The following is a 9,886-nucleotide window of genomic DNA, read 5'->3' as shown; positions in this document are numbered from 1 at the left end:
GTCAGGCTCAGGGCACGGCCCCGATGTCCACAGCGTGCCCGGGGGCTGCAGCGGTGTGTCCCGAACTCACTTTGAGTGACGAAACGGGAACTGGCTCATTGACGTCGCTCAGATGGCGTTCGGGAAACGTGAACTTTGTTTGTTTTGCAACACGCAGCATTTTTCTTCAAGTGTCGTAACAGCGAATGTTTCCTGCTGATATCTGGAACTACCGATCTTCAAGGTTTTTGGCTGATTTCTCGGAACGAAGGCGAAAGGAGAATCGAGGATCAGGGGCTTCCAGTCAAGTAGACAGTTAACACGGTGTCATGTGCAGTGGAGGGAGGAGAGTCTGGAATTTCCTTTTCCGACTCACGGAGAGTGTCGGAAATCACAGAGGCTGTTATGAAACCGCAGTAGTAATGAGGAAAAGAATAGAGCAAGGCAAAACAAACATCTGGTTCCCATTTAAAACACTCCACAGGTTAAAGTGTAGCTTCTGAGCATGAATTCACACCTTTCAGATACGGGAATAGGAGCTGACGGTGCTCCGGAAAGAGCTACGTCAGTGTAAATGAGTATTTGTAGCCCCAGAGAGGACAGAAGATGTGGGTGACGTATGTCCGGATCCAGATCGGAGCTCTGTCCCCAGCCTGCAGTCTGGGAATCTTGACAAGACATGAGCCATGAGCCAATTCCGGAAAACCTGGCTTCGTTTGATCCATTAATTAGGTTTATCAGTCTGTTTGCTCACAGAGACAGTATAATGTCCCAAATCCTCATCAAGCCCATTTAATTCATGGTTTTACATGAAGATTAGGGATTGAGTTTGCAGGATTTCCTTCACTGTATGTTTTATTCTGATAAATTGCTATTTGCATTGTGCTCAGTAGCAATGGTGTTGATTGTTTTAGTCCTCTGTTTTTGTCCTATTCTTATGTATTTTATTTTCTTTGAGAAATTTAGATTCTACAAGTGCCTTGCACCCATTGCTTGCTGGGATAGGCCTGTATTTTCAATAAAGTAGTTAGAAAATGTGTGGATTCAACATGTTTTGAAGATCTTAGTTCAAATGGAAACTGAGGAGTAGTGTGTTGAAAAATGAGAACAGGGGGCACTTTTCTACACTGAGAGTTGTGGGAGTGTGGAATAAGTTGCCCAGCCCTGCTGTTGACTTCTTTCAAGAAACAGCTGGGTCAGATTCTGGATCAACCAGTTACCGTCCTGGCAGGCCGAATGGGCTCCTCTTGTTCGCAGGCTTTCTTATGTTGGGATGGTGTACCCGTCCTGGATGAGGGTCAGCATGTTGACCTCTGTGCTCAGGTGGGCAGAATGAGGAGGCAGAGGCAGACTCCTCCAACCTGCCCAGCCATGAGCTGTTTCTCCTGACACGCTACACGCCACACGGCACTGCCGCGCACGGCGGGTGCTGACCACAGGAGGCAACGACCACATGCCTGGAGGCTGAGGGGTCACTGGGACACTGCTGTGTCATGCTCGGACCTGCAGCTGAGCCAGTCAGGAGACATTCTTTCCACCAGTTAAAGTCCTTTCTTCTCAGCCTAGACTGTCTTGTCCAGGAGAGCTCAGAGGTCAGAGGGAGCACAGCCTCTAGTGACCGCTGGTGACCCTGATCTTCCTGGGGTTCCCTCGCAGGGAGCTCCAGAGTGCAGAGTCACAGCCAGCCTTGGCGTGAACCTCCAGCTGTTTCTTCTAAGGCCGGAAATCTGCACCACAAGAGGAGATGCTGGGCTTGGACTGGGGCTGGCATGCGTCCTGGCTCTCAGTCCAACCCTGAGTGACCTCTGCAGCACCGCGGCCGTGTCTGGAGAGCAGCGCGGGAGGGGCATGGGCAGACGGGCCTGGTGTGTGGAAATGGGCTTGCGTGCCCGCCTGTGCCCGCCTGTGTCATGCTGCGTCAGTGTTCCTGCCATCTCAGTCTGAAACCGCCTGTTTCATGGGGCGACCGCACCTTAATTAGACTGTAATAACCTATAAAAGTCTCCCACGCTGCCTTGTGAAAGCTGTGGCCACGGTGCCGTCTGGCGAGGGGCCTGGGGGAGGCTGTGGGATTGCACTGTGACTCCAGTTGCGCTGCCGGGCCGCAGCGTGAAATTGTTCTTTCTGGTGGCTGTGAGAAAGCAGGAGGCCCGTGGCTGATTCATGGGGGATGTGGGAATGTCCAGAGACTCAGAATACCTCGTGCTATTCCTAGCAATGAATGGAAAGGCTCTGGAATGGAATGAGGGTGTCTAGAGCCAGGTTTCCGATGCTCGTGGGCATCCTGGCTGGGACAGCCTGAATCAAGCAGTCGTGCGAGACTCGATCCTGGGTTGCCGTGCTGCTGTCCTGCCCTGAAGACACAGGAACACCTGGGGTCCAGCGGGGGGCTCAGAGGCAGAGAGAGAGTGAGTCTGTTCCTCAGGGCTGGACGGGACCAGGCCGAGAATTTCAACCACACAGTCGTGAAGTTCAGTCCCACGACACTGTTCTCACTGGTGAAGATGAACCAGGGTTTCAGTTTCAACACCAGTGAAAACTGGCATCAGTATAGCAGTATGAGCACAATCCCCCCAGGATGAGGAAAGTACTTTTCATGAACCTCACAGACTTTGTAGAATATTCTCTGACTGCTTAAAGGATGGTTGTTCTTCTTATAACAGGCAGGTTGCTGGCTATTTTAACCAGTTTCCCTGAAGAAACGGAGATACCTGTTCGTTAGTAAGTAGCTAATAAACAAAATGAATGACACAAAAGTATCCTGCTCATGGCCTGCCCAGAGGAGGGTGTCTCCCAAGTGGCGCTGCTGGTGCAGAATGAGAACTGTGTGTCTCCCAGGAGGGGCTGCTAATGCAGAATGATCACTGTGTGTCTCCCAGGTGGGGCTGTTGGTACAGAATGATCACTGTGCGTCTCCCAGGAGGGGTTGCTAGTGCAGAATGATCACTGTGTGTCTCCCAGGAGGGGCTGTTGGTACAGAATGATCACTGTGTGTCTCCCAGGAGGGGCTGTTGGTACAGAATGATCACTGTGCGTCTCCCAGGAGGGGCTGTTGGTGCAGAATGATCACTGTGTGTCTCCCAGGAGGGGCTGCTGGTGCAGAACGAGACCTGTGTGTCTCCCAGGCTGCAGTTGTGGAGTGAGGGAGGAAGTGAGTCCTCTCTTATTATATTCCTTGGGACCGTCGATGAGGCTCTGGACAGGATGTGTAGTTTTGAAACCTTGATCTGAGCGCAAGTGAGTGAGGTTTGAGGTTTGGGTTGTCCCTTCTCTCTTGATAAAAACTATTTTTTTAAATGACAGTTTTTCTGCCTTTGGAAGCACACATCCCTCTGTCTCCTCCGCTGTCAGAGTTCACTGCAGTCATGCATCTAACCATGGCTGGCCTGGAGCTTTCAAAAAGCGGATGATGTCACCAAAAGGAGATGGACTACCCTATCCAGCTTTGACGTGCTTGGATTCTGAGCATGTCAAAGCTGGTTTGTTGCTGTTCCAGTTGGATATAGAGATGGTCAAGCTGGTCATTGTATTTGTTAACTTTTATTTCTGCTCAATAGAAGTCTAAAAAAATGATATTATTGAGCAGAAATAAGAGTTCACAAAGACATTCAAAGATTATTTATTCATGTTTACACGAATAGCATATGCAATAGCATAATCATTTAAATCAGTCATAGTGGCAATTCCACAGACATCACAGCAAAATGAGTCCATCGTCTGCAGCTGATGCAAGGCAGGCCACCATGGCTGACACCAGCTCCAGCTGGTTTCAGATAGTCTGGAACACACCGCGAGCTGGTCACCGGCAGCACCAGCTCACCAGCTAGAGCCGGATGTTCCTCTAGGGAAATAGCCATTCCTGTATTGCTCAGCAGCACACGAAGGCAGCAGGATTCATGTGATGAATTATATGAATTGTGGATGGCTTTCCTCAGTTCTCAGTGAAGCATGATGACCTACTATAGCCTGTACGTTTTATGGAACATGTCCATGTGAGGCACGTGACAAAACGCCAAGCACAGGAAAGCACAATGTTGGCACTTTTTATAAGAGTTTTATTCAGAGCGTTTGAACCTTTTGTGTTCAGAACTGGGGAGATGCCTTGTCCTTGCAGAAAACAACAAGCTGAGCAAGCTGAAGTGATCAGGACTGGTGGCGAGATTACTGGCACATTCCTGGACTCATTCCATTTCTAACGAAGTGACATGTTGTTAATCTTACACATCCATCTTAGATGACCTCTCTAACACACTCTTTTTAGAATATACTCTCCTACCCTTTGGGAGGAGGTACCTGATCCTTGTATAAAAACTAAGAGAGCATTTACTTTTTATACCTAAAAGTATTCCCATGTTAAATCATGAAAAAAATGTTTGCAGGTAGGATTCTTGTTGTTGTTGTTGTTGTTGTTGTTGTTTTTAAACTCTGTACAAAGAAGTAGTTCAGGTGGGGAGCTGCGTCAGCATGCGTAGTCTGCAAAGGAAAAAGTAATACATAGGATTATTCCCTGCTGAAAAGAGAGAAAACACAATGTTTCAGCTGTGAAGCTTTCTTCAGGTGTGAGCCTTACAAAGAATACTGGAAGAGCTCTGATTGAGCGATGTTGTTGAATATTGTTTTGTAAGTGCACATTAATATCTTTATGAGCTCTTGATGTGCAAGACAAGTTCCCCTGGGGGCTGTAAAGGTCAATACGATTGGATTCAGCATAAACACTGCAGCTGTTGTACTCACTGTTGCAATGGTATGAGACTGTTATCCTCTCTAAGAACTTTGCTTCCTCTCCATCTCAATGACATGCTGGGCACACAATAAAAGCAAAGAAGCTCACAAATGCGCTGTGCAAATTGTTTGACCAAGGTCAAAGGTCAACCCAGCCCTCCTGAGAGAGCCAGAGTGGGCTTCCGTGCAGCTGTGACCTTTCTGGGCTTTTTCCTGCAAGCGACCAAGACCCTGCAGGCTTAGTCGGAATGCCTGGGAAGGCGAGCTTTGACGGGCTTTCAGAGAAGTGATGTCAATGGGGACCAGCAGCCATGTGGGCAGCCGTGAACGCCAAGCAAGGTGGGCGGACGGACCAGCAGGCAGAGACGTCACAGAGGCAGCAGGCACTCTCTCAAGCCCTGATTCGTGCTGCTGGTTGGCTGACGCTCATGATGCCGTGATGAGATCTTTGGTCTCTATCCAGAGCTGATCAGCACGCTGACGCAGACTGTCTTCAGCCCGTCCCAGCTTGCAGCTCCCAGCTCCTGCGTAATATTTCAAATGACAAATTTCCCTTCCAGAGACTCTGGCCATCTGGCTGATTAGTCTTCGCTCCGTCTCTGGAAGTTCAGATTTGTATCAATAATACAGATAGCAGGTGTCAGATTGTTGGAACTCAGGAAATCCTTCTATTAAACATTATGCATTATACATTATATATAGAAATAATTCTGGGAAAATTGTAATGATTGTAATCCAGAAGACTTTCATGATGGGTCATTGCTGTAGAAGTGATGGGAGCTCCTGATTTCTGTCTGTGTTACGATCTTGTAATAGAGACGGGGGAATATTGGAGCCTGTGCAGAGGCGTAAGCAGAGGGCGAAACAGTAAGGCCAGCAGCGTCATCCAGAGGTCGTAGTCGAGTAGAGAGCCGAATTCCAATAAGCCAGGTATCCGATGAAAGAGCCAAGTGTATAAGCCAAAGACGATATCCACAAACCATAGTCAAAAAAACAGACAAAGTTCAAAAAGCCAGGTATCAGAAATCCAAAAGGCCGAGAGCAACAAATCCGAAATGAAATCCGTAAGCCGAGGTCAAAGGGAAGTAAGTCTAAAAAGCCAGAAAGAGTCAATCGAGACGAAAACGCAGAGAGTAAGCAGCTCAACAAGTAGCGATTTAAAACATTGTATGAGTTAGAAAAATGCATTTGCTATTCTATCACACTTATCGTGATAACAGTCCAATTCAGGGTTGTGGGGGAGATGGAGCCTATCCCAGCAAGCAACACACGCAAGGCAGGGTTCACCCTGGACAGGACGCCAGTCCATCACAGGGAACGCGCACACCTGGGCCACTTTTCCCAAAAGTCAGTTATTTTCTACCAGCCTGTCTTTAGATTGCAGGAGGAAACCCACCAGGGGAGAACATACAGACTCCACACAGACAGCACGCCAGGTCTAGCATCGAACCCAGAAACTCCAGCGCTGCGAGCCCAGCCATGCTGCCCACTGCGCCACTGTGCTGCCCGGGGGGAGCAACCCCATCCGGAAACTGGACATCAAAAGAATTTTAAACCATTTACCATTTCCAGAGCTCAAGACTCAGAGGAGGAATTTCGCGGGAGTGAGCTGGCCTGTTTCTTTGACGCTGGTGCTGTGGCAGAGTGTGGTGTTGGGGGAGGGGGACTTTGACACTCCTGACGTCACGTTCTGCCAGATTAATACCGGTTGAGAGGCCCCTGTCTACAGGAGAGCCGGTTCTGTGCTGCCGGAGTGCGTGTCTGGCTGGGCGCCCCTGGGCTGACTCCTTCCCTTTCTCCACTCTGCAGACAGCAGTGGGCGGGACCACACACAGGGGAAGTGGCTTTCTCGTCGGCTCAGTCCCGTCAGCCTGGTTAGCCGGTGTGAGCGGGGTCTCGGGGCGCCCCTCGCTTGTTTTGAAACACAGCTGGTAACGTTTTCCTCATCCAGCACGTAGAAGGAGCCGCTTGGGCTGAGTAACAGTTTAAATAAAATCGAGGTAGAAAATCTCAACAGGGATCAAATGTAGTTTCAGGGATGAATATAGTGAATTTATGGATGAATACAGAGATCCCCTCTTCTGACTCACATGCTGTTCATATTCTGATGCCCAGCCCCCCTTTTCCACACAGATAGTACCCCAGGATCTGAACCCAGGTCCTCTATGCTGTGAGGCAGCAATGCTAAACTCTGCACAACCACACTGCCCTTAATTACTCATCGTTTCAATCATACATCAATCTGCTCCAAGGGAAATGGGTTACTATAAGCCCTGGCAGATATTTACATAAAGTCAATCAATCAATCAAGGTTTATTGATCAGTGCGCAAACAGTACAGCATACAGCGGTGTTGTCGGCAGTGAAATGCTTTATCCGCAAGCTGGTTAAGAGGGATAGAAGAGTAGGACAGGAGTTTATAGGGATTAGATTTACATTGGGATACAATAAATTACACAACTGAAATTTATAATACAAGTCTGGCTTTGATCCAAGAAGGCTCTCATGGCAAAACTACGAAATTTCCATTATCTCTGGGGTTCACACACTGTGTCTCGGCGCTGTATGTGATTGGAGAAATGTGAGTGTTTACAGTCCCTGCTGGGAAGTCCAGCCTGCGGTGGGCTGGTCTTTACTCATGGGGAAGTAAGGGCCTGACCTGGCTGTGGAGAAGCGGAATCTCTTTGATCTCTTTGCTAAACCAGCTCACGGTGACCACGCCAGTCTCTGTGTCTGCTCGGACCTCAGGAGCCCAGGCTTTCCTCGGAGTGTCAGGACGCCCGAGGTGAAGCGCTCGGGACACGAGGGTCAGGACCTCAGAGCGGAGGGAAAGACAGACCCCAAACAAGAGGACCAAGCTTGCCAGGCATGTCGTTGAAGCTGATACCCCAACAGAAGAAACAGAGACCCTTGGATCAGTGAGCTGCTGTCACACGGCCTGATGGGCCGAACGCCTCCTCTTGTTCGTGCCAGGCGATGATGTCACACATTTCTACAGCGGGGATGGGTCAGGAACTCTTGTCTTTATTGGCAGAGAAGGAAAGCAATCTCTCCAGAGGTCTTCAAAGTCATGGAAGTTATGATAGTTAATGGTGGCCATCTTGATTTATTTAAACCGGGTCAATTTGTTTGTCATTTATCATCTTCATCTGCAACTGTCTGACTTTCACAAATCAGGAAGCATCCCGTAAATTCTACTGTCACAGAAGTTACCGCTTTTATGAACAATACAAAGTAAAGAAGTGTGGAGTGCAGAGGTCATGATCTCGGAGCTGTGACCTGCCCAGAGCGTGGTCCTGCCGGTGCAGATAGCCCTGACCTCACTGTGGTTGTGGTTACAGGCTGGCCAGAGGGTGAAGGGTGAAAAGGTCGCAGGCGTGTGGCAGGCCGTGAGGGGGCTTGGGGTGTGCCACAGCAGACGCACTCAACTGATTCTCCTGTTTCCTGTCAGTAGGATCTGTTCAGCCATGTGGAAGTTGTGCAATTTCCACACAAGCCACTGACTCAATGTCTGAGTTCTATCGCAGGGCATGAGGGCCTGGGTGCCCATGTGATGTGTTTTAGTCTATTCTCTTTCTGAAAACCAGCAGTCTGAAGGTGGGTAGTACAAGACATACAACGAAAGTGTCTCAGAAAAAGCACAGACCTGAGCCTACAGCCCAGTCCAGTCTCAGCCTCTCCACTTTCTTTATCAGTTCACTAGAGACCCCAGGGCCCTGACTGTTATAGCAGGTGTGTCCTGGCTCAGCTGCTGAGTGTTGCTCAGGTAGGGGCTGCACTTCAATGATGGGTGAAGTGAGTCCCCTCCTGTCTGAATGACACTGAGATATTCTGGGATGAACAGCACTCTATAAATGCAAAGTTTTGTGAACTATCCATATTTCTGACTTCACCACTGAAGCCTATGTGGTGATTGAGGTGATTGAACTTTACAGAGGGAAGTCACAAAACTGCAGCTGCTCCTAATGTACAAGAATGACCAAGAAGAACCATTAAATAGGAGCAAAATATGCCTGCTTGTGGCACTGTGCGGAATTTGACCTCTGTACTGGTGGGTGTCCCTAGTTCATGGCTTCGTTCTGTTTTCTGTGCTGCAGATCACCACGCCCAGGTTCCCAGTGGTGGTGAAGATGGGACACGCGCATTCTGGGATGGGAAAGGTAAGGTCACGGCTTCCTCCTCCGTCTCCACCCGTTCTGCAAGTGTTCCAGCTCGCTGGGTCTCCCTCAGACAGACTCCTGAGGGGTTCCAGCGCCCCTGTGACACCAGTGAGAGACTGACAGCAGAAATCGCCAGGGAGCTTACCCATCTCACCGTGCGGCACACTGAGAGCTCGCACCCGATGCACAGCAGGCCCCCGCAGCCCCCTGGGAGCACGATGTGGCGGAGGGGACAGCAGGCCGGGCCCGGCGCTGCCCAGTCAGGCGCTTGTTTCTCCAGGGAGCGAAACAAGCAGTTAGAAATGGACAGCCCACTCCAGACACAGCCCTGCGCTTAGAGGGATCTGAGCACTTTGAGTCAGTATAACACTGCACTGAGTTAAGGCTACCTCTTTCTGAGTTATCTTGGAGAAGAGAAGAGCTCAGATTAATGGCAGCTGGTCATGGTGTGAGTCCCTCGCGAGGACGTCCAGGTGTAGCATCTGTTTCCCGAAGGGCGGAAGGGAACTGGGCCAGTGCTCTTACTGACCGAGCCCCCTCTGTTCCAGGTGAAAGTGGACAACCATTACGACTTCCAGGACATCGCCAGCGTGGTGGCGCTCACCAAGACCTATGCCACATCCGAGCCTTTCATCGACGCCAAGTACGATGTGCGCATCCAGAAGATCGGCAACAACTACAAGGCCTACATGTGAGTGTCAGGGTCAGGGGTCATGCCTCAGGCCCTGGGGGACAACCCGCAGACCCCGGGGAACCCCCTTCAGTGTCAGGGGTCAGAGGTCAACTGCAGAACCCAGGGAATCCCCTTCAGTGTCAGAGGTCAGAGGTCTTCCCTCAGCTCATGGGGAATCCCCTTCAGGGTCAGGGGTCAGAGGTCAACCTCAACCCTCAGAATCATACTGGGTGTGGGGGCTCATCCCTCAGGGATGGTTTTCATTCCAGCCTGAGTTCTTAAAGTCTTAATTCACTGATGGCTGCAGCTCCATCAGCGCTGGACACTGGGCTCCACTGCAGTTCAGCTCAGAG

The 9,886-nt window shown here is 50.0% G+C and overlaps 1 protein-coding gene across 2 annotated transcripts in view; it reads left to right on the top strand.

The window, feature by feature from the left end:
* The window catches only part of syn1 (synapsin I), a 66,474-nt gene that overhangs the window by 42,402 nt on the left and 14,186 nt on the right, over nt 1-9,886 (top strand). For both annotated transcript variants that reach the window (XM_088623637.1, XM_088623638.1), the window contains exons 6-7: nt 8,798-8,860; nt 9,409-9,551. In XM_088623637.1, the coding sequence (XP_088479763.1) occupies nt 8,798-8,860; nt 9,409-9,551 (206 nt within the window). The remainder of the gene's footprint in view (nt 1-8,797; nt 8,861-9,408; nt 9,552-9,886) is intronic.

The sequence above is a fragment of the Lepisosteus platostomus genome, chromosome 3 (assembly GCF_059453375.1).
Source record: "Lepisosteus platostomus isolate fLepPlt1 chromosome 3, fLepPlt1.hap1, whole genome shotgun sequence".
In the NCBI taxonomy this organism is placed as follows: Eukaryota; Metazoa; Chordata; class Actinopteri; order Semionotiformes; family Lepisosteidae; genus Lepisosteus; species Lepisosteus platostomus.
This window is presented reverse-complemented; position numbering and strand designations above follow the sequence as displayed.